At 38.9% G+C, this 25,049-nt stretch overlaps 1 protein-coding gene across 1 annotated transcript in view; it reads left to right on the forward strand.

Moving 5' to 3' along the window:
• Window positions 1-25,049, forward strand: part of MAN2A1 (mannosidase alpha class 2A member 1) — a 161,775-nt gene that overhangs the window by 130,291 nt on the left and 6,435 nt on the right. Inside the window, exons 17-20 of the mRNA XM_070412430.1 lie at window positions 1,731-1,864; window positions 5,068-5,209; window positions 8,563-8,696; window positions 16,358-16,552. Of these exons, the coding sequence (XP_070268531.1) occupies window positions 1,731-1,864; window positions 5,068-5,209; window positions 8,563-8,696; window positions 16,358-16,552 (605 nt within the window). The remainder of the gene's footprint in view (window positions 1-1,730; window positions 1,865-5,067; window positions 5,210-8,562; window positions 8,697-16,357; window positions 16,553-25,049) is intronic.

Genomic DNA, 25,049 nt, shown 5'->3' on the forward strand with positions numbered 1-25,049 from the left:
CATTTTATGTTTGAAGCATTTTTGGTTCATTTATAGAAGCTTGCCTATTAAAATTCAATATGCAATTCCTTTGGTTTTTGAGCAATATTATGGCTAATCTAAGCATACTGAAATGAAATTTGCATTTACAGTAATACATTTCCGAGTTCAAAGAAGATACTGTTATCCTATCATCACTCTATGTGGTTTTATTTAACTTCCCAATAGTAGTGGAGATATATTTGGGTCAGCTGCCTTGGCAGATTCTTCTGGTAATTCTCAGAAGGAAATGCATATGTATATTTAACTGGCAGAGGTTAGTGGTTCAGACTGTGTCCATAAAGCAGGGGGAAAAGGCACCCCTTCCTCCCACTCATGTAGACCATACTCATAATAGCTTTATGAACATGGTAAGGAACTGAAGTTAGCTCTCACTGAGATTATTGAGTTGGAAGAGCAGCATCTACCAAAAAAAGAATTTCAGTAAGCATTCTGGAAATCCTTAGCCCGTTTAGTATTTTCACCACATTATTTATGCTTTATAATTTCCAGTTTATTTTCACATAAATCTATAATGCCTGGACCAGTTGCGTTTCATTCTTTTCCACAAATCTCACAGATTCAAATTTCTTTTCGTTCACTATTTCCTGTCACCTTCTATAAGCTCTGGGGATTCTTCTTGGCTCCTAGAAAAAGTCTTCCTTGCTCCCTTCTCCTCCTCATTTTTTCTTACACAGCCCTCTTTGTCTAACAAGTTCTGGCTATCAGCAGAGTAGCAGATTCTGTGAGGAGTAGGGAGAAGCAGGTAATGAATAACAACTGCAGGCAAGTAAGTGCCTTGGAATCTCAAAAAACTTCAGCTGTATGAAATAAGATAGGGTCAGTCTTTCTTGTTTTGATCACTTTCCTTCTTTGAAGATCCTGTAATATCTTACACACACTTAGTTCTGTATTGAGTGTTGTGTTTCTTCATAACTCCTCCCTGCATCTCTGAAATAGACCCAAGGCTTCACTGAAGACCTGACAAGCAGTTAGGGCAGCATGATAAAATTTGTAAACACTTTAGGCTTAACAAAAAGAAAGTCTGACACATCTGATACTTCTTCAAGCTGTCCTCTGCTTTGTATAACAAAGGGCACAATGAAGCACTAAAAAACAAGGGGTCCTAAGAGATACCAAACTCAATTAAAATTGCTTTAACTTCTGGGGAGCTCTCCAGATTATACTCTAAAGTAGTAATATGGAAATATCAGTTTTAGCTATTAATCATGTCTCTTTTCCTAGATATGGTATCTTGAACCAACAGAGTATAAATTTCACCGCTCATAATTTCCAATATGTGAGGAGAGAAGGGTGAAGAAGTAGGCTCAAATGACTCTATTGGGGAACAGTGGTGCAGACAAGAGGTGGACTAGCCTGGATTGGAGCTGACCTTTTCTCATTTAATGTCCTCTTTCCCCTCTAGAACTCATTAGAGAATAATTTGCATATTATATTTCATCTGCATTTATCTCCACCAACCTCTTCATCTTCCTGTTAAGTTACATGTGCCCCTGAATGAATGTTATCTACCATGATAGTTAAAAAAAAAGAAAAGGTGAATTGTGACACTGTTTAGCATATGAGAGTTGGTAAAGATAGCAGATAGAAAACAGGAAAATATATGCAACTTTGGAAGGAGTTCTGGAGAGTATATTTAAAAATAGTGGGCAATAAATTTCTTTCTATTGTGTATATTCTTTTAAATCTAGGAATAGAAGGACAGTCTGTGGAAGTTTCCAATATTGTGGACATCCGAAAAGAATATAACCGTGAGATTGCAATGAGAATTTCTTCTAACATAAACAGCCAAAATAGATTTTATACAGACCTAAATGGATACCAGGTAATTTTCCTTTTAAATGTCTAAGTAATGGTTATGTGCGTGCGTAACTTTTATTTATAGTAATGGCCAATTAATTTTGCATCCTTTCAAAAATAGGCTTAAGGTCACAAATTATTTTTGAAATAAAACATTTTCAACAGATACTTGTGGGTTCTTTATTAACTAGATTTCCAAAATTACGACAACTAACTAACTGATAGAGTATTTTGTAAATCATCTATTTGTAAGAATTTATTTTTTTCAAAGGAAGATTTGGTGACAGTTATGCATGTTAAATAACATGGTGCCAAAGTATATATGAATTTAATATAAAGGAAACATCATTAAGGATTGATGGATTACATATTTTTTCTCATAAGAAACTGGCCTATGCATATTTAGCTTATTCTATATATTTTTTTATTTTTATTTATTTTTTAATATATTTTATTGATTTTTTACAGAGAGGAGGGGAGAGGGATAGAGAGTTAGAAACATCGATGAGAGAGAAACTTCGATCAACTGCCTCCTGCACACCCTCTACTGGGGATGTGCCCGCAACCAAGGTACATGCCCTTGACCGGAATTGAACCTGGGACCCTTGAGTCCGCAGGCTGACGCTCTATCCACTGAGCCAAACCAGTTAGGGCTCTATATATTTTTTTAAATATATAACCTAATAAAAAGTTTTCTTTCAGGAAACCTTTTCCCTTCTCTTTATTGGAGAGGAGGGTGTGTACCTTATTACACATACATATGCATGTGTAATACACATTAAATTATGTGTATTTAATCAAAATTTTCTTGAAATAGTAATGAGAAAATTGATTCATAACATTTTTCAGATTGTTAGTTCTCTAATTTAATAAAACTCTTTTGATTACCTAAATCTCTGTACTCAGCGTTAATGGGTGTGACATATATCTTTGAAATAATACTATTAAAAACATTAGCATGTTTTTGAGACATTAACATTTTAGAAATTTCTGGCTATGAATAGAAATAATTTCACAACAAATGCTTTTACTTTGTCTGATTTTCAATTCGAATGAGTGGACAGAATTGTGATAATTTTCTCTTTTACAATTTCCTGCAAAAGTTAAATTTAAACCTTTTCCAAAGCATAAAAATTGCAACATACATTTTGAATTAACATGTTAATTTTACTACAGCTGTTTGGTTTTCAAATGAAGCCCCTACTTTATAGTGATTCATTTCTTTGTATACAAAAGAAAGACTTTTCTTAAAATCTTCAGAAGCAATTATTTGTATGTGTGTGGGTGTATACATGAATGAAAAAAAGTTAGTAAAAATGAATAAAAATTTTCTTTTTAAAGATTGAGCATCTGAATAAATAGGAAAATATCATTTTTAAGTCTATAGCCTAATATTTCTGCTTTTAAAATAAGTTCTTTTTTAACCTTTGGAAAGACTGATACTTGGGCAAGACTAGAAATCTAGACCTACTGCTGGGGAATGAGGGTAACAGCCACACAGTTGTGAGATTGAAATGTCCTTTTTATTAAAAGTATATGAGTTAGCCTGGCTGGTGTGGCTCAGTGATTGAGCATCTCTCTATGAACCAGGAGGTCACGTTTCGATTCCCAGTTGGGGCACATGCCCGGGTTGTGGGCTCGGTCCCCAGTCGGGGGTGTGAAGGAGGTAGTTGATCAGTGATTCTCTCTTGTCATTGATGTTTCTATCTCTCTCTCCCTCTCCTTTCCTCTCTGAAATCAATAAAAATATATATTTTAAAAAATAATATGAGTTATTTGGAATGGGAAAATCAGGATTGGAAAGGAGAAATGGAGAATTCTTTCAAGCTAGCTTTTTATTTTACCTTTTTATAGTTGTTTCTTTACTAGTTTATGAATTTCTTAAGACTGCGATAAAAATTACCCCAAGCTGGATGGCTTAAAACAACAGGAATTATTCCCTCACAGTTTGGGACACTAGAAGTCCTAAATCAAGGTGTGAGCAGGGCCACCTCCCTCCAGATGCTCTAGGGAAATAGCCTTCCTTGCTTCTTCTAGCTTCTGGTAGGTTCAGGCCACCCTTGGTACACTTTGCCTTGTAAACACATCACTTCAATCTGTGCCTCCACAGTCACATGCTGTCTCCTTGTGTTTCTATACGTGTCCTTCTGTGTCCTGATTTTCCTTTTTTTATAAGAATACCAATCAATGGATTAGAACCTACCCTAATCCAGTGCAACTTGAGTATATCAGCAGGGATCCTGTTTCAAAATAAAATCACATTCATAGGTTCTGGGTGAACATAAATTTGTGAAGGCACTGTTCAGTACAACCAGTAAACTGAAAGATACATTGCAGAGTTGTGGAGATTAAAGGTTTTATCTGTGAAATTCCCAGCACTGTGCCTGGCGTTAATGGGTTCTCAATACATGTTCACTATTATGTTAACTTTTTTGCTTTAGTTTCATGTCAAATTTTTATGAGTTTAAAAGAAGAGATGACATTTTATGTGGTGTGGATAAGTTTCCCGGTAACAGAGTCTCTGTTTGATGTCTCCTCCTGATGTTTGAGTGAGTCTCCTTGCCCCAGACTGGTTTAGTGCACTGTCAGTCTCTCTCAGAAACTAAAGTTGGGGTTGTATTTCACACATTCAGATACTAGACCAAGAAAAATTAGAATTTGGAACTATCTACATTGAAACTAAACAAGAAGAGTGTGCATTGAATCGTTTATAACCATAAATATGCATTTGATTGTTATAATGTAATATATTAGAGGATTTGATGAGAAGGTCTGGGATACTTATTAAAACTGATTTTAGAAGAATTATAAGATATTTCTTGAAAGGAGATAAAGAGCTATTATGCTTAGCATTCATTATAAAAGCAGTATGTTAGATTTAGATAAGAAATGAATACTTAATACCTTTATAATTTTTATGCAAATATTGGAGAGCTAGAAGACTTTTGTTAAGGATATTTATTCTGAATTTAAATAGGAATGCATATTTTAAAAATCTGGACAAGTTCTAAGTCTCTTAAAAATTGTTTTCTGAAAATTTTGTGATTTTTTAAAATATTGTTTTGAAGAATGTTTCAGGTTTTAAATTAGCTCTAACTTTGAATAAGAAAGGAAGCTGTTTCTTTTCCTCTTTGGAAGAAGCCATCTGTAGTTAATACTAATTTTTAAAAGGTCCTATGTAACTATCACTCAATTTTTTAAAAGAAATATAATTGTATGACCTTACAGATTCAACCTAGAATGACAATGAACAAGTTACCTCTTCAAGCAAATGTGTATCCGATGACCACAATGGCGTATATCCAGGATGCCCAGCACCGCTTGACCCTGCTCTCTGCTCAGTCTTTAGGTGTATCAAGTTTGGAAAGTGGTATGTATTGTTTAGATTCTTTTTGCTCTTGTAAGTTTCAGTTCACATATACACATGTGTATGACTTATTTAATTATCATCTCCACTTACCAGGTTTCTTTTGAGAACCGGACTATTAGTTCATTTTGGGTTTTGTGAAAATAACATAAAATGATAGATTTCTTCAATTTTAGGTGAAGAACAAGGACCTAAACTTCTGTGAAACTGATTGTTTTTCAAGATAATTTACCTCACCTGATAGCCCATTGTTTGCAGAATGGGCTATTGTGATTAAATGGATGCAGAAACTCCAACTGTAGATAACTTAGTTCCAAAGCTGGGAGGTTACAGTTCAAATTTAGGTCCTCTTCTGAATCACATTCTTCTGCACCACCACCCAAAAGAAGGAAGGGAGTAGAGATGATACAGATAGGGGGATATAGAGGTAACAGACATGACTTTAATGATTCCAAAGAAGAGAATGAGATGGAGAAAGAAAATAGTAGTAGATACTGATTAATTTTGGAAAAGTTTCTATTGAGATGCTTTTGTCTTTTATGATACATACTAGTAACCCTGCGCACGAATCCGTGTGCCAGTAGGTCGCTGCCACCCTCCTATAGCTCCCCTCCCCCCCGCCGCCCCGTCATAGTTGTTGCCCTGCCTTCTTTTGTAGCTCTTCGCCTCCCGCTTGCTTGCTGCCCTGCCCTGTCCTGTAGCTCTCCACCTCCCGCTTGCTTGCTGCCCTGCCCTGTCCTGTAGCTCTCTGCCGCCCACTTTTAGCCAGTAGGTCGCTGCCACCCTCCTATAGTTCTCTGCCCACTACCCTGCCCCCCTGTAGCTCCCCTTGCCCCCTTCCTCCCTCCCCCCATTATAGTTTACTGCCCTGCCCCCTCCTGTAGCTCTCCGCAGCCACTTGTACCTCGCTGGCCCACCCACCTCCTGAACCGTGATCTGGTCGTGATGTGTTTGGTCGTTACACCTCAGGACGTAACGGCTAATTAGCAAATTCCTCTCTTATTATATAGGTTTTTAATTATCATTTACTAGAGGCCCAATGCACGAAATGAAATTCATGCATGGGTAGGGTCCCTAGACCTGGCCGGCAATCAGGGCCAATCTGTGGGGCAACTGGCAGGGCGATCAGGGGGCCCCCCACTGGCACCCACCATGGCTGGCCTGGGGTCTGTGGGCTGAGGGAAACTCCTGCATTTTGCATCTGCCCCCTGATGGTCAGTGCGCATCACAGTGACTGGTCATTCCACCATTCAGTTGATTTGCATATTAGGCTTTTATTATATAGGATAGGTCATCAGTTCTTCCTTCATTACATGCAAAAAGTTGTTAAGTGTCTTAAGGAGCTACGCAAATAAATGAGTTGAGATGCCTGGCGTATTCTTTGACACTTTTTATATTAGGCATATGCATACATTCTGTACTTCCACATATACACAAAAAAATACTAGTTCTTATTTTTCTTGTGGTCTGTACTAGACAAAATCATGCAGTCATCCCATAAAGACATCATGAAGTTATAAAAATAATAATGGCCTAACGTCAGAGATTTGGTTTGGATGGTGAAACTTGAGCAACCTGGATCAACCCCATGTGCAGTGGGGTGGCCACTGCATAGTGCCAGTATATTGCCTCCATGGGGGGAGGGGGCCCAGTGTTGCCAAATGCTGCAATTTTTAAAGAGCCCAGAAATCTGGAATTTTATGTGAAGACTAGAGGCCTGGTGCACAAAATTTGTGCACAGGTAGGGTCCCTAGGCCTGACCAACGATCAGGGCCAATCAGGTTCCCCTCCTCCTCCTTCCCTTGCCACCTGTGCATAGCCACCACACAGTTCCCCCTGCCTCCCCACCTCCCTGCCTCCTCCTTCCCTTGCTCCCTCAGCACCCCACCATCGCTGCTGGTCGCCTGCCATGTTCCGCACCACCCCCTGGTGGTCAGTGCACATCATAGTGAGCGATCGAACTCCCTGTCTCCCAGTCGAACTCCCAAGGGGACACTTTGCACATTAGCCTTTTATATATATAGATGCCCAACTGTAAATGTTGACTTAATTTTTCCCAGTATCAGAATATAAAACATCTTTGTGCCAGATGTGACTCTTGACTTATCCATTTTTAAACCTGTCTTGAAATCTCAAAGGTGGGCTCTAAACAGGGTCGAGTCATTAGGACTCAAGCAATTGTGAACCATGAGTCTTCTCTCACTTCCCCCCTCAGCCCCTGCCATAGACACCCAGATACTCTACTGCTTGATAGCTACAGACATGAAAACTATTTAGATTAGGGTCACTTATTATATGGACTAACATTTCCTGACAGGAAGAAGAGTTAGTAATTGCCAAGAGATTGATGTAATAACTTGGGTGTGAAGTGATCAAACTCTAATTGTCTCCATAGGCATGAGGCCAATTAGTCCCAGTGCCTGAAGAAAGGTTCTAGACTAGACAGTTGTCTTCTAAAATATGAGGAATGACAATGAAACATCTGGTCATTTTATCTACTGGATACCCAAACTAAGAAAGAAAGGAAAGAGTTGGTTTGACTACGTAAGAGTAATAGTTATTAAAATATTTTATGTATATTTAGCTCCTTTATGCTACATGATCATTTAATAAGTAACAAATGTGAATGAATGAATGAATGAATAAACTTTAGGGTCTTTTTTTAGTATAATCTCAAATATATAATATGACTGGATTTCTTTCTTTTTCTTTTTTAAATTTTTATACTCATAACCTAACCATTAGCTTACAAGTTAAATAAGAGGAGATGTGAAATCATTGCACAACAAATGAAGGAACCACTGTGACCCCTCTTGGAGCTAGAGGAGATAGGACAGTGGTAAAGCTAACATAGTCTTGGAGGGGAGGGGGTTCATGGTAGTAGTTACCAAATCCCAGGGCTTCTTCAGAGATCAACACATATCAAGTAACCTAAATATTTCAAGTCCTAGTTAGATCCTACCCATCTGTATTTGTTTTATTACTCCCTGTGTGCTGTGCATTTTGTAATGAGCCCCATAAACATTTTTAAATTCCAGATGGTGACACCAAAAATTTTGGAGGCTTAATTTACTCTTTAGATTAATTTTTGAATTTTATATTAATTCTTAAAGTTTTAATTTTTATCTGTTTTTAAATTTCTTATCAGATTTTACTAGACATTAATGAATAAAAGTAGAAATATAATCATGTTTTTATACTGGCTACCTTAAGCCATTATTGAGAAAAAGTTGTATAGATTTGTCTCCTTGACTAAAGGAGAAACTTGAATCAAGACCATGCCTGTACTTACATGTTCCTCACTAGATGTTTGTATTAAATAACCCTGGCCAATTTTTTCATTTGTTTTTTCGTAGGTCAGATTGAAGTTATCATGGATCGAAGACTCATGCAAGATGATAATCGTGGGCTTGAGCAAGGTGTCCATGACAACAAGATTACAGCTAATTTATTTCGAATACTACTAGAAAAAAGAACAGTCGTGAATATGGTAGGGGAAAAATAATGTGTCATCCACAATTTGAAATTGTAACTTTCCACTTTTTTATTTTTTACAATTTTCAATATAGTGATATGTTTAAAATAGATTTAGCCTATATTCACAAGAAAGAGAACTTCAGTTTTATACACACACACACACACACACACACATATAATGTAAGATTTGCATTTAGGTCATTTTAATTTTTTTCTTATTATGTAAATATAAAGTAAGGTTAAGAAATCAGTTTTGGTGAAATTTCCTGAAATTATTTTGAAAGTGTGTGCTAAGGAATAGAGCTTAGTAACATATTTAGCTTAAGTTTGATTAGTAAAATGGATTTGAAACCTTAGTGTACTTATTTTAGTCCTAAACTCATCAATTGAAAATGGATTTACTTGTCTGTCTTCTTGTTCAGTTTTCATTCTTTGAAGTAAAAGTCCAACATTCCATGTCTGGCCAAAGATCAGTTGGATATAAACCAATCTGACAATATGCTTCTTCAAATGCCAATAAAGTACCTCAGAGTCCTTCATAAATTACTAATTACCAGCTCAAGTGGCCCTTGAGATGGTCTTTTTACTCCTCTTTTTCTCTTTCTGCACTCACCATTTCAAATCTTCCACTATTTCAGCCAGTGACTTCACTGTATACTTTATAGAGAGCCATTCGACAATGCTCGCTATTCTAGATACCAAGCATCAACTCCCACCCTTTCTTTCTTTCCTCATGTTACAGTAGAGACATTTACCTTCCTTTCCTCTTAGGCCAGTGCCTCTGCTTGTCCTTGGAACTTGGCTTAATCTCCCTCCTCAAGATCCTGTTACTAGTTATTTTCCCTCTTTACTTTCCCCTGTACCTCACAGGAAATCCTTTCTGTTCGCTTTTAAACACTCTTTATTTTCTCCCATTAAAACTTAAAACAGAAAACAGCCCTCACTCAGATTCTCATTTCCAAATCTCATTTCCTATCTCCCTACCATCTTGAGTCAGAGTTTATAAGATAAGTTTATTTTATCACTTTCTTCTCACACTTAATTTATTTGAATCTGGCATTAGCCTCTATCATTCACTCTTGCCAATGTCACTAGATGCAGCAGAGTGTATCTAGATGATGCACTATCTGATCAGTTCACTTTACCTTTCAGCAGCATTGGACACTGACCATTGTCATTTCTTAAAATACTGTCCAGCCAGGGCTTCCATGGCACCACACTAAGTAGGATTGTTTCCTTTCTCTTGGGCAGTTCTTTCCCTATAATTCTTATAGTTCTTTAGTTCTCAAGAGCTAATCAGAGCTCTCAAGGGTTGGCCCCAGGCCTCCCTTTTCTTTTTATGTTTTCCCTCTGCAACCTCTACTACTCCCCTGGCTTTGGTGACCACCCCTGGCATATGGAACCCACAAATACATATTCCATCTGTCTAGTTGTTTCCTGTTATTTCTTTCTACATTTGTAACAGCACCTGAAACTCAACATATTGAAAATTACTCTCATGATTGCCCTTCTCAAACCTGACCCTTCTCAATGTTCCCTCTCTTGGTGATGAGCACCACCTTCCATCCAGTGCCAACCACCTAGGAGTCATCTCTCAGACATTTATCCCTCACCAGCCCTTTCTCACAATAGTGGTCACCAGTGCTTGGCTATCTCATTGACTAAATATTTCAAATCTATAAACTTGTTTACTTCAACCACCCTAATCTCAACTAACATCATGCATTTCCTGGATCTAGCCTGTGCATCCACGCTGCTGCTCTCTTTTCTGCTGTTTTTTCTTAATCCAGGAAGCATAATGTTTTTGTTTTTGGATTTTTTTTTTCAAAACTAAAGCTAAAACTCATGAGCACAAACAGCAGTGTGGTGGTTGCCAGAGGGAAGGAGTTGGGGTGAGAAGGGTCCTAATATATGGTGATGGGAGAAGATTTGACTTTGGGTGGTGGGCACATGGTACAATATACAGATCTTATGATATAGAAACCCACACTTGAAACCTATATGATCATGTTGACCAATGTCACCCCAATAAATTTAATTTACAAAACAACAAAAAAACAAAAGTTAACTTCATTGCCTCACTGCTGAAGCCCTCTGATGTCTTCTCATTGCTCTCAGTATAAAAGCCAAAACCTTACCAAAGCCTACAGAGGCCCTCATATATGGGCCCTGCCTATCCCCTCTCCTCATTTGGCGTGACTTTCGCTATTTCTGCTCTGAGCCCACTGGTTTCCTTTCAGTCCTAAGTACTTTCCATGCACCATACCCCCACAGCACCTTATGCGTGTTTTTCATCTTCTTTGCCCAGGGGACTCTTAGTTCTATTTCAGATCAGAGTTCATTTTGTCAACTGCTTCTGCTTGAGCAGGTCCAATCACCTTCTATGCTCCCTCAGATATGGGCATGTCTCCTTCATGTGTGCATGTTGTGACTTTCCACTTTGTTGTCTTTCTTTTCCTTTGGACAGTACACTCCCTGAAAGTAGAGGCTATGTCTCTCTCTGCTTCTAGGCTGTTCCTAGCGAGGAAGCACCCAGTATATATTGTATGAATGAGTGAGCTGTGACTACATACTGTGCCACTGTGTTTATCGCAGTTACTGCTTACTTCCTGTCACTGTATGCATGTTCTACTCCCCCTACTAAATTCCAGGAGCTTATCTACTTCATTTTCATGTGCTCCACAGGGCCTCTGCCTTTGGTAAGCATTCTATCAGTAAAATCCTAGTCCATTGAATGAAATATCAACATCTAATTAAAGCAAAGAATTCTTCCAATATCTAGAATTTTTCAGGAAAAAGATTTTAATATCCATTTTAGATGTCAAGATTTATACCAGTTCTTGGAACTCAAGGTTTAAATCAACTACTGACAATAGCTTAGTTTTAAGACTAAAACTGCATAGGAAATATGTTGGAGTACTGGCAGCTATTGTCTTTTTCTCCTGAAAATGTTTCTGGCTTTTATGATTTTTCTTTCTATATAGACACTAATTTGCAAAACTGTTAACTATGGCAATAAGAATTTTCATGTCAGACCTATAAAGCTTTCACTTACAAGTTAAATAATTTGTTTATTCCCATTTAAAACTTAGAGACTAATTGATTTAAATTTGATCCAATGTTTTTGTAATTCTATGTTGGTTAAATTTTTCTTTTGCTCAGCTATAAGTTCTTAGGCTTAAATCAATAGATTCTTTTAAATAAAAAATGAACTAGAGAAGAGAAAATACATTTTAATTTCTAGAGAGTTTGATTAAAAAGACATTTGATAAAGACATTTGATAAAGACATTTGATGAATGCATAAATTTTCTAAAAAGTGTTTTTATTTTATCAGGTCTTAAATTCTTAAAAATTGATGGTAGAAACTGAGGTGGGGAGACAGTCTGGGCAGGAAGGCATTTTAATGGGAAGGCTGACCCTGTCAGAGCCTCATTGGAGTAATTCCACAGAGAGGCAGTGAGAATAAGGACTGGAACAGTCCTCTCTGTGGAACCCTGGCAAACAGGACTCACTTCTATTCATCCAGGGTTACTCCAATGGTAATGATACTCAATGGTCAGCAGAAGTGAAACATGGGAATTATCTCTTTGGCACTGACCATGTCTGATTTATTTCTTTGACCCTTACTCCCACCATAGTCCTGCTGGCAACTAGTATGGTAAAATGGGCATTGAGCTGGACTTATAAGTACTGAAGGTATTCAAGGGTTACAGTTATATCATTTTGCCTCTGGATATCAATTCTTTACATATAAGGAAAGGGAGTTAGGAGAGATCAGATGAAAAACTCAAATACTTACAGGGCTCAGGAGAGTGATGGCATGAGAGAGGTTGGTCAGGTTTAAGGGCAAGGGCTCAAGTTAGGCAGCCAGCGGATCTGTGGGGAACATGACACATAGTCCACCTGGAAGCCACAACTCGGCTCTAACTGATTGTTTTCACGTGGGAACCTGAAGCCCAGTATGACTTGAAGTTCTTGTGTTTGGGGTTAAAAAAACAGTTAATAGTTTTGGGGGAGTTTTTGTTACTATCATTTTTTACTATTTTAATGTGAAATCTCCTGGATTTTTTTTCTATTATTGAGAGTTGCCTGAAAAACAAACAACTTTTTAACACCATGCTGACCTCCCAAAACATTTCTATAGGCAAATTAGACCCACAAACTACCAAACTTCAGTTCTGCTATATGATACTTTATCTCTAAATCTTTAGATTCTATATATTTTCATTCTTCTATTTCCCTCTGTCTTTTTACTTCCTACCCTCTAATATTTTTCTCTGATTTATTTATATTGCATTTGCTTATTAAATTAATAAATGAAGTTCAACAAACATTATCAAGTTCTCACTATGTCAGATCATACTGAATAATCAAAGGTGACTAAAAAACAATCTCTCACTATCGTATATAATTTAGCAAGTTTGGAAGTAAGTGGAATGGAAACCTTTGGTGTTTAGGGATTAGGTAACACCAGTGGGCTTAATGAAGGGCAGCAAGGAGCCTGACAAGAAGTTTGGCTTAGGAAATAAGAGCTAGAACCCAGTGTAGATGATCTCAACTTGGTGTGGTTTGGATCAGAATGTGCTAAAAAAAATATTTTAATTTCACACATGTTACAAGGAGAAAACTAGACTTGTATAGTCTGAAGCCTTCCAACCACAAGAAAACAAACATATATATATATATAACTCTAATATGTAAATAGACCAAACGACCAAACAACTGGTTGCTATGATGTGCACTGACCACCACAGGGCGCATGAGGAACATGGCAGGTGTCGGCCGTGGTGAGATGGTGGAGCAGGTGAGCGGGGGGCGCCAGACCAAGGTGGGGTGCCGGTCACTGTCATTAGGGCAAGGCTCTGGTGGTTACTGAAAATTCTTTGCTCCCGCGTGCTGCAGTCCTACCCGGAGCTCGCACCCACTGCCAGTGCCCAGCGCTGGTCCCGATCGCTCAGTGCTGTCAGCAGGTGCGAGTAGCAACTGCTGGCCCCAATCGCCCCTGAGGGTTTCTTTACCTCCCCCTTCTCCTGAGGGGCAATCGAGGCAGCAGCTGCCGCTCACACCCGCTGACAGCGCTGGCCCCAATCACTCTGAGTGTGGGAGCAGCGACAGCGAGAGCAGGGCTGCTGGCAGACAGGGGACCAGGGGCTATGGTAGGAGTGGCCGGGCAGGGATGCCTACCGCAGCCTCGTAGCCCACAGGTCCTTTCAAGGTGCACAAATTCATGCACTGGGCCCCTAGTAATGTTTATAATAGTGAATTAGTTACTACATACAAGGCTGAGGAATTCATTTATAGCACAAACACTTGAACATGGTTTATAAACTTTGGGTTTATCATAAGCATTACTGTGAAAAGATTGCCTGTCTAGGAAATGAATCCAAATAATGCTAGTTCAACAGTTAAATATCTTTGTGAGCCACCTGTCATTGTGAATATGTTATGAGAGTGTGTGGATGGTGGAGACTTCTGTGAGAAGGCCCCACCCAACCGGCTTCCAGCCGTATCATTGTCCATGGTGCTCTTATGGCACTGAACTCACTCTCTTCTCTAAATTCTCCTGCCTTATCTTGCTTAGAACTATAAATGGTACAGTTCTTGAATTTTCAGAGTACTTAAATTCATGACATTGTTTCTTTGATGAGACTTTTCATGAATATGTTTTGGAGTCTGTATCCTGTGTGTGTTTTTTTAATCCAAAACTAGTTAAAAAGGTGAGGCTCATACTTTTGGTTCCAGGGGGAATTCTATTTCTTCTAGAAAGTTGGAAGGGTGTCTGTCGGGGGTGGCAGGTCTCAGCACAGGTCCACAGAGCAGTGTGGGACCGACTACATGAGATTTACCTGGAAAGGGGTGGCATTAAGCTTCACCTTTCCAGGCCCCAACCCTGCCTGGGGATCTGTGCTTTTTAAAAGCTCCCCAAGCCATTCCTGTGTATGATCAATTAGGGGGGAAGCACTGAGGGTTAGGTGAACTGATTTGGTGTTAATGTGCACACCAAAGGAAAGGTAAATATGCACATTACTGTGTGTATAGATAATCCATCAAGAAGTCCTGCGTCTTCTCACTATGGTGTCCAGGGATTTTTCCAAGTGCATAGAACAAAGTCAGAGAGCTTTTTCTGAGTGTTTCTTGACCTAAAATGAACTTAATGGCTCCTGAATCTGATAAGGCAGGTGTTTTCCTTTCTGTCACAATCTTTTATCTCTATTACGCAAAGGTGATTTTGTCAGCCATCCTGACCTACATTGTGAAGTTCTTTGATCTTGGACCACATTTAAAGTGTCTTATTGAAAATGTTCCTTCTCTGTTCATATTATTTTACAAGCTGCATTAAATTTCAATATTGTTGGAGAATAATATTTTATATGCTTTACTTAATCTTTCCTTAAAAAATGTGCAATGGATACATTTTTTACAACTCTTTCAGACCTCATATTTTTTGTCAGTATCTTAATATTGTGTGTCTCTCTGCTGCCTTTAAAAATCTTTTTTTCTCTCTCCCTGATCTAAATTGTAATGACATCTACAGTTTGCTACAGACACGATGCTTGTCACTCTTCACTAACACCCTCTGTTCAATGCTAATCTGACATTCTGAATTTTAAGCTCTGTATCTTCTATAAATCCTACCTTTTCACACAGATAAGTAGCCAAGCCTTTCATTTGAAAAAGGATGTATCATCAGAAGATATCAGTGAAATAGCCATTTTAGAAATATGATACAAATTTAAATTTACCTCCAATGTCACTGGTGAACAAAAGATCTTTCTACATAAATTTTCTCTTTTTAGTGTATTTCTGTCTGCTTTTACACCTTACGCATCATTGGTGATGGTTCTGCTTAGTCATTGATTTAATTAATTGTGTGTCATCTACCATATGTATGTCCCCGTCCTGGCAGACTTATGTAATGTTAGAACATGCTGAAATGCTTGTCAACAAGTATATACCATAGCAAAGACCAAAGTATTTTTAATTATACTGAATAATTGTGTATCATATAAATGTGTGATAAGTGTTACGTAACATATGTAACAGTTCCAGTTTGGGGAATAGAGTGAAGCAATTGACAATGATTTACCCAATTTAAAGAGAACAGATGATCTAGATATGCCACCTGTGTTATTTAAAACCCTTATTTATTTTGAGAGTTTTTAAGTCCTATCACTGGTAACATTTGTGAAACATAGCTTTGTATCAACACATGACTTTGATCTAGTTAAGTGTATAGATGAAATCATGAGAATATGATGGGTAAACCTGAGGGGAAAGAGAGAACATTTGATGACATGTAAGATATATGAGCATCCCAGTCCATTTACTTTAAGAGTTTTGTAGTAGGTTGGGAAAGAATTTCTTTAAAATGTTATACCTGTCCTAAAATGTTTGTGGGAAATGTTTTCAGGGTTTTTAGTATTAAAGCAACAGAAAAAAATATATTTCTAACATGTGAGTTAAATGGACACTTCATTTTCTTTTATTGCTTAGGACTGAACTTGGTAATCTGCTATGCATTTTCTACAGCTGTTATTAATAAAATCAAAGTATTTATATATTTTTATATTTCCTTTCTATTTAAATCCTACCAGATAATTCAGTTAGTAACATGAAAACTGCAAATATGTAACTCTTAAGAATTTTTGTGGTTTTTTTTTTTTTTTGATAGGAGGAAGAAAAGAAGGCAGTCAGTTATCCTTCCCTTCTTAGCCACATAACTTCTTCTTTCCTGAATCATCCTGTCTTTACAATGACAGAGAAGAGCCCCGTGCCCACCCTTCAGCTGCTGGGTGAATTCTCCCCGCTACTGTCATCTCTGCCTTGTGACATTCATTTGCTTAATCTGAGGACAATACAATCAAAGGTATGTCCCAAAATCTATCAAAATCTTACATTAGGTATAATATTTGTAATGTACCTGATATAAGGGGATGGGAAGAAGAAAAAATACTCTTAAGTTTTACTGTGCTTCAAGAAATGATTAAGAGGGCTTCACCTTTAGGCAAAATCATTATACCTTTCATTTGAGTATTGCTCTATAGCATCAATTTTCAACCAGTGTGCCTCAAGAATTTTTAAAACATTCAATATCTAACTATTTAGTTGGGGACACTGACCTCTTGTTCCTTAGATTGTCAAAAAATTGACACAGTAGTTGTCCAGTGTGAAAAAATCAAAATCAAAATTATGCCTATTTTTTTGGTCAGATCAGCAAAAATATATTTTTTGGTGTGCTGCAGAATTTTAGTAGTTTATGTGTTCCATGAGATGAAAAGGGCTTAACAATTGCTTCTCTATAGTTTGAAGCATACTGCAATACTAATTTATTCCATTCTCAGAAAAGTTCTTTGTGGTGAGTAGGTCAGAGAATAACATCATTTTCTTCTTTTTATGGATAGGAAGCTAGAGCTGTCTTGAGTCACATAATTTGTAGGTGGAAGAACCAGGTGTTAAGATCAGCCATCCTGGCATTTTGCATTCATTTCTCATTGTTAGCCAGTGTTTCTGGGGAGTTAGAGAAGTAAAGAGCATAGTGTTTAATTAATTCCATATCAGAGGCTTTTTACCTTTTGTATCTTTTTCCTGAAAATCATTGCAACCCAAACCTTTGAATTGAGAAACTAACTATTTAGGAGAAATGGAGAAATAAAGTCAGAAATTGCATTTGAAAAGAATAAAGCTTAGACATTTGGCATCACTTTTATGTTTTGTGGAGCTGTGCTGATATTGTGAATTGACATATACTTAGCTGAAAATAGTAATGGCCTGAATATGAAAAGAAGAGAATGTTCATGTTTGAAGACAACATAAGAGGCGGAAAATGTTTAGTTTCAGAACAAACCACTAAAACCAAATATAGTAAGGATAAATGCCTACAAAGTTGGATGGTTATGGCTTTTAAAATTATATGCTCAAGATAAAGAACTTACACCTGACTGTATGGGAAAGTACATGTAGTTTGTAATAATGAAGACAAGTGGGTGCATGCCTGTGCATGCCACAGCTGTTTGATCCCTGAGTGAACTTATCGGCTTACCTTCATGCCTGCCAGGTGCCAGTTACTGCTAAAGGAATCAGGGATATTGTCATGAACAAAAAAGACAAAATCCCCTGCCATTGGAGTTTAGATTCTAATGGGAGAAAAAAAAAATAATTAAGGAAGAAAAAATAAGAGAAACTTAGAATATGTTAGATTGTAATAAATGTTATGGAGGAAAAAAAGCAAGGAATGGCAAGTGTAAGAAGGTGATGCAATTTTGAGTAGGGTGGTTGGAGAGGGTCTCACAGAAATGGTGATATTGAGAAAAAATATGAAGGAGGTCAGGGAATAAGAGACTCAGTGAGGATTTTGGGGGAAAGTGGTCCAGCCAGAGTTAAGAGCAAGTATGAAGGCCTGAAACACAAAGGTGTGGTCATAATCGAGGCTCCATGAGAGCTGTGCTTTTCATTGATCCCTATTGTCTCCTCGTGCCTGGAACAGTACCTGCACATAATAGGGGCTCAGTAACAGTTTGTTGAATGAGCGAATCTTGTGAGTATTCTTTCTAGGATTCTGCTATAGTTTTTGTGGGTCTACTTTTCAACTCATGGAAAGAACACATCAGAGACGGATCACTTCCCTGAGGTAGCCTGTTATTATTTCATGGGCTAAAGGAACAAAAGAATAGAGAGGAGGGCCCCTTGTTGCCCTCTCTGAGCATAGATGGTAAAGGACCATAGCAGCCTGAAGGATCTGAGGACTTCCGGGGCTCATAGTGGCTACTTTTTCTTACCACTAGATGACCCATTCCCAAAGTTTTTTGAAAGTGATTGTTGTTTGTAAGCAGCTCCAGCTGACTAGAGTGAGTGGATTACCCTCTACAGCAGTGATGGCGAACCTATGACAGGCATGTCAGAGGTGACACGCGAACTCATTTTTTTGGTTAATTTCTCTTCGTTAAATGGCATTTAAATATATAAAATAAATATCAAAAAATATAAATCTTTGTTTTACTATGGTTGCAAATATCAAAAAATTTCTATATGTGACACGGCACCAGAGTTAAGTTAGGGTTTTTCAAAATGCTGACACACCGAGCTCAAAAGGTTCGCCATCACTGCTCTACAGTCCAAGGCTGGCACTTGTTTTTCAGATCACCTCTTTTTAGTGATCACCTGCTCCTTTCATTCTTCCTGCTACCTTCTTGTCATACAAATCTAATCACTTCCCAGATGAAAACCTCATTACCTACCAAATTGGTTCAAACCTTAAGCCTTCCGGCCTTCTACAGTCTGGCCTCCACTCACTAGCCACCTGGCTCCCATTGTTCTTCCTACCTTTGGACAAGTGTCCCTCCTTCACTATCTGCTGGCTGAGTGACTGCTGACTCAGCTACCACTTATGAAATGAGGCTGCTATTAGATATGCCTGCTTCAGGTCTGTTGTGAGAAACAAATGAAATAATGCTGTGAAAGCCTTCGAAAACAGAGGTGCTTTGTGAACATATACGATGTTATCCTGATGTTGCCACAGGATATGCCAACTCAGGTGCAAACTAGAGTTTTAGCAGAGGGAATAGAAAGCAATTTAACAATGTAGATATTTAACCAGAAAAATAAAGACCAAAATATTAATGCCTAGTGATAACTACTATGCTGGTACATGATCAGGGCTAAATACTTGGGGCTATTTTGCATTATCATATTGATTCTTGCCAGTTTTTATATTAGCCTTTGACTCTTAGTGCAAATTTCTAATGTTTGGTTAAGCTCTCTGGTAACCCGAAGGGATTGATTGGTCCATTCAAAGTCACTTCTTTAAAGACTTGTTCTCTGTCCCCTAAACTCTGATAATAGGAAGATAATCATTGAAGAAAGCTGATAGTATTGACTTGAAGAAAGCTTGGTGCTTAAAATATGTCAAGGGTAATTCCATGGTTATACTAAAAGAAAAACACAAATGACTCAATAAATTCAGAAACCTGACCTATACATTTGGATTTGTGTTCCTGTTTTTGTGTGCTGTCAGCTCCAAACGTATAATAATAAATTGTTCATTTGGAGATTGCAGTGCATTTTTCCTACTGAAATACAAATACAATTGACCCTTAAACAACACAGGGATTAGGGGCGCCAACCTTGACCCATGCAGTGGAAAATATGCATGTAACCTACATCAGCCCTTCAAATATGCAGATTCCCAACTGTCAGTTGATCCTTGAACAGTGTGGGTGTGAATGTGCAAGTCAGTCAGATTGAGTGGCTCAGTTGAACAAAAGCTGTGTATAAGTGGACCCACACAGTTCATAGCCACATTATTCAAGGATCAGCCTACAGGTTGGGTTCCAAGCAAGACCAGAGGTCTATATGGCTTGTATCTGAGTAGGCATTTTCTTTGCCACCACCTCATAGTATTTCCATGATAAACCCATCTGAGGACCACCTTGGATCATTAAGGGCATGTCTCTGTTCCTGCCTTTTCTCCTTCATCAGAAAGGTGGTAAGGACATACCTGCTTCCCCATTCCCTCGGCCACTGTCTCAAGGTTCTCTCTCTAGTTCTACACCTCAGTTGGTCTCCCTTACTCCTCATGGAAAAAGAAGTCATGGGCTCCAGCAACAGTCAGAGAGGTGTGGTGGGGGCTGGAGGTGTGCTAACCCACCGAGGTGGTTCATTTCCTACTACCAGTCCTCAGAGTCGCTGTATCCAGATCACACTAGGGAAATTTTAGAAAAAGAGACTTTTAAAAATTTACCCTACAAAATTAGGCTGGCGTACAGAGACCAGGACTTAGTAATTCTTTAAAACTCTCAGATTGAGAAACTAAAGGCCAGAGAGATTAAATGATAAATGGTTAAATGATTCAAATAAAACTACCCCCTCAGTAAGTGTTAGAATCCGGACACACCCCCGGTCTGAATCCAAATGCTGGATGTTGCCCCAGAGGCAGTATTTGACTTTTTAAGAGTTACTATATCTCTCCCTCCAAGTTATTGGTAATGAGTTTGTGGTTTTATATAAGCCTGTCTTGCTTTTCTAAATTATGTATGTGCTCCCAGCCTGTTCCAGCCACTGTCTAGGAACTTAACTGTTAGTCTTCTCATCCGGTAGGTCCCACCTCCAACTCTCTTCTTTTTGTCACCCCCTTTTCTTGCACTGTCAGGAGCTTCAGATATTAAAGTTTCTGTAAAAGTTTGAAAACTGAGTAACAGGAGTGCCACTCAGGTGCACTAAACTGGAAAGACATGTCATCAGGAAAGGGTAATGATTAAGGGAGAAAGAAGTCTTGGTCGAGAATATGCTGAAAGAACATCATGGGTTCGGTAGGCTAGAATTACAGGTGCTGACATCCTGGGGACAAGAGAGAGGTGGCTGAGCTGTTGAGCTAGGCTTCACAGGGCCAGTCTGCCATGAACAATATGTGATTCCACTATTGTTTTTTCAGATTATTCCCACTGCTTCCATGTTTAACTATATTTTTATTTAGATATGTATATATTTATATTTGTAACTACATATACACTGGCATGTGCATGTGTAATTTACTCTCTGTGGAATTTCTTTTGATTTGTGCTTAACTGTTTCTTGCAAATATTTAACCATTCATTTCAACATCAACACCACCTATTGAATAAGATTTTCCCTCCTAACTTATTTACACCACCCCTTTCTTATAAGAGGCAGTTGTAAGTTTTTACTTTATTATTTTGCCTTATAAGCATTGATTGGTGCTTTATTGATCTCCCTAGCTTCTGGAAAGGTGAAAATTGTGGGGGGAAATTCTCTTTGTTGTACACATCTAAGAACTACCATTCACCTTCCCCTTTCTGTCATGTTATCTTGTTGATCAAAACAGGATAACTGTTACTGAACATTTTAATAAGTACCCTGGAAAATGAATTTCTACTAGTTATTTCCTGTCTAAGGACATATAACACAGTGTGCAGTTTTCTAACCTTTCCAGCTGTCAGAATGCACTGAAATGTGAATGTTGTTAGGCATTTTCAAAGTATGTGAGCGGGTTGGAGAAATTTTTTCATCAGGTGTTTAGGCATCCCTTAATTTATGTACACCTTACACATCCTGTGAGAAGGGTGGGGTCACATTCCTCCTGGAGAATAGGTCAAATTTATAGCCACTCTCATCCTTAGAAAAAAAGTGTATACATATATTTACTGTGGTTTCCAGGCCTAAGAAACTGAACAACCAGTCGACTGGTCTCTATGACACGCACTGACCACCAGGGTACAGATGCTCAACGTACAGGATCAGGCTTCCTCCTGTCGGGATCGGGCCTGCGGAAATTGGGCCAGAACCAGCTATCTTACATCCTCCAAGGTGTCCCAAATTGCGAGAGGGCACAGGCCAGGCCAAGGGCCCCCACCAGTACACGAATGCATGCACCGGGCCTCTAATTACTAATAAGCAAATTAAGTTTCTTTTGGTGTGAGCCAGGAATCGCATAACTCTCACATTTTGAGCTCTTACCACTTCAGTAGAGGAGTATTTGCCTATATTCTTATGCAAGACTATAATATGCATGTGTAATTTTCAGAATGGCTTTAAATTCTGCTTAAAATAGGATGAATGAATGGATGGGTAGGCTGTGGATAGTTAGAAATTATAATTTCTAAAGTTAACTTTCTGAATTTATATGTTTTGATAAATCATGGTTTTATCTCTGCTGGATTTATTAGTTAAATCCTCTCTGTTAACAGCCTCAAATCAGAGGGCAATCCCCTTTAGTTTAAAGCCTTTTGTCATGTTATGTTAAAGGTGGTTCTCCCTTTCCCCCTCCTCACTGGCATCTGTGAGCACCAATTCACAGCTAGAGCAGAGGCAGGAGAATGAAGCTGTTAGAAGCACAGACTTTGGAGTCAAACTGCCTGGGTTTGAGTGCACACCCTCTACTTGCCATCTGGGTGACATAGAGCAAGTCACTTCATTCTCTGAGTCTCAGTTTTGTCATCTGTAGTGTGGCAGTATAAAACCCACCTTAGAGTCATTCTGAGGATTAAATGAGTTGATGTTTGTAGAGCATTTAGAACAGCAGCAGGCACAAGGAAGCACCAAATGTTTGACAAATGAAGGTTCTTAATTGTGATAGTTATGAGCAGTTGTGATTGTTACTAATAATGAAGTGAAGATGCTGGCATATTTTTTTAAAATTAGAGAAAGCTGAAGTTTATTGCCAAAGTAAATCTTTTTTTTTTTTTTTGATATATTTTACTGATTTTTACAGAGGGGAAGGGAGAGGGATAGAGAGTGAGAAACATCAACGAGAGAGAAACATCGATCAGCTGCCTCCTGCACACCTCCAACTGGGGATGTGCTCGCAACCAAGGTACATGCCCTTGACCAGAATCGAACCTGGGACCCTTCAGTCTGCAGGCCGATGCTCTATCCACTGAGCCAAACTGGTCAGGGCACCAAAGTAAATCTTGATGCTATTTTACTTGTACTCCTTGTACATTTTATTAATAACTAGAGGTCTGGTGCATGAAAATTCATGCACTAGAGGGGGGGATCCCTCAGCCCGGCTTGTCCCCTCTCACAATACAGGAGCCCTTAGGAGATGGAGGTGACCTGGCAATCAGGGGAAGGTGACACTCCATAATACCTATGCTGCTGTCACTGCCAGCAGTGCTAGCCTCGGCTGGCCCTGGTTACCTGAGCCTCGGGTGGCCCTGGGCAGCTGGGCATCTGCCATTCGAGGCTTGTCTATGCCTTGGGCTGGGCCTGGACGGCTGGGCAGCTGACATCTGAGACTTGCCTGCACCTCAGGCTGGCCCTGGGCAGCTGGGGGGCTGAGGGGCCTGGGGGTCTCCGAAGGTAGGCACGCAGAGTGGCTGTGCCTGCCGCCCTGGCGGGGCTGAGGGAACTGGCGCTGCCATCTTGTGGCTGTGGGTGCTACCATCTTTGAGGGTGGGGCAGTCAATTAGCATATTCCCTCCTTATTGACTGTGAGTGCTGCCATCTTTGAGGGTGGGGCAATCAATTAGCATATTCCCTCCTTATTGGCTGTGGGTGCTGCCATCTTTGCAACAGTGTGAGGGTCAATGAGCATATTCCCTTTTTATTAGATAGGATTTCTCAGGTTCTTCAAAAGAACATAGCTAACATTGTCTCTATGCCAAACTTTATGCTGAGTATTTACTTGAATGTTATTTAGCTCTAACAACGCTGTGAAGGTAGCAGTACTGTATCTTGTCTTATAGGAGAGGAAACTGACCTGGAGATGGTAGGTAATTTTTTGAGGTCACACCGCCAGTAGTTGATAGTGCTGGGAGGCATAGCTCTGCATCTCTGACTCCAGTTCCCTACCCAGAACCTTATCCTGCCTCTTGCATGGGGCCAGACAGGGAGTGATAATATGGAGTATGTTAGGGAATATGCTGACTTATTTCTATTGTTTACTCAGTAATAATGGGACACCCACCAACTATATATGGGAAAAGATCCATGAAAGGCCAATGTAGAGTCATTAGAGATAATTACTATTAAGTATAGAGAGGATTCTTTGTGATAGGGATATTCCTATACATTTACATTTTAATGCAAAATTGTATACCACCTCAACAACTTCAAAGGTTATAAGATGAAATAATCCATGAAAAGCTTTCTGCAGAGTCTGACACTGCAACAGTTCCTGTTATTGTCACTGTAGTTGGCCCTTGATCCTCAAAGGGACTCTTCACAAGTCTAACTAGTTCTTGGAATTTCAGAGGTTAAATGATATATGCAGTCACTTAACAGATTCATGGTGGAACCAACGCTTGCCTCTAGTCCAGCTTTCTCTAAGCCTGATGGCTTCATTCTGCAAGCAGACCTCCTACCTCCACACTCCACCCCGCTGCTGGAGAAGCTCACAGCCCCTACTTAGTCTAGGAGCCTCATGTTGCTTTAGCCCCTGAATAAGTTCTTTAATGGATTTTCCCCTGTGTAACTCGATCATCCAAGCCTTCCAGGATGGATTCAGCTGCAATTGTAATCAGAACTATTTTATAAATACATTTAGTTTGTAGCTCACCCAACATAGTGCATGGCACTGTTTCAAAATTTGTGAATTTTCTTCCCCTCACTCTTCTCTTCTTTTCCTAGGTCCAGATATTACTTATATGTTAATGAATGTAAAAACAGGTCTTTTAAAATCTGTTTTCTCTCCTGGCGCACACAGTGTGACAACATGGTATTTTTAACGGGTTAACCTACACTGTGACTCTGTGAAGGAGGGAGACATGCGTGGTCTCTGTTTTATTGGAGATGAGGAACTGATGTGACTATTCCAAGGTTTCACACTGGCACATGACAGAGTTCTCTTTGTTATTCTCCTGCAGCTCTTATGTTTATTGTAAATGATGTGTTTTCATCTGTACTATTTT

The sequence above is a fragment of the Myotis yumanensis genome, unplaced genomic scaffold, assembly GCF_028538775.1.
Source record: "Myotis yumanensis isolate MYYU_CA2020_CCGP unplaced genomic scaffold, mMyoYum1.0.hap1 SCAF_4, whole genome shotgun sequence".
Lineage (NCBI taxonomy): Eukaryota > Metazoa > Chordata > Mammalia > Chiroptera > Vespertilionidae > Myotis > Myotis yumanensis.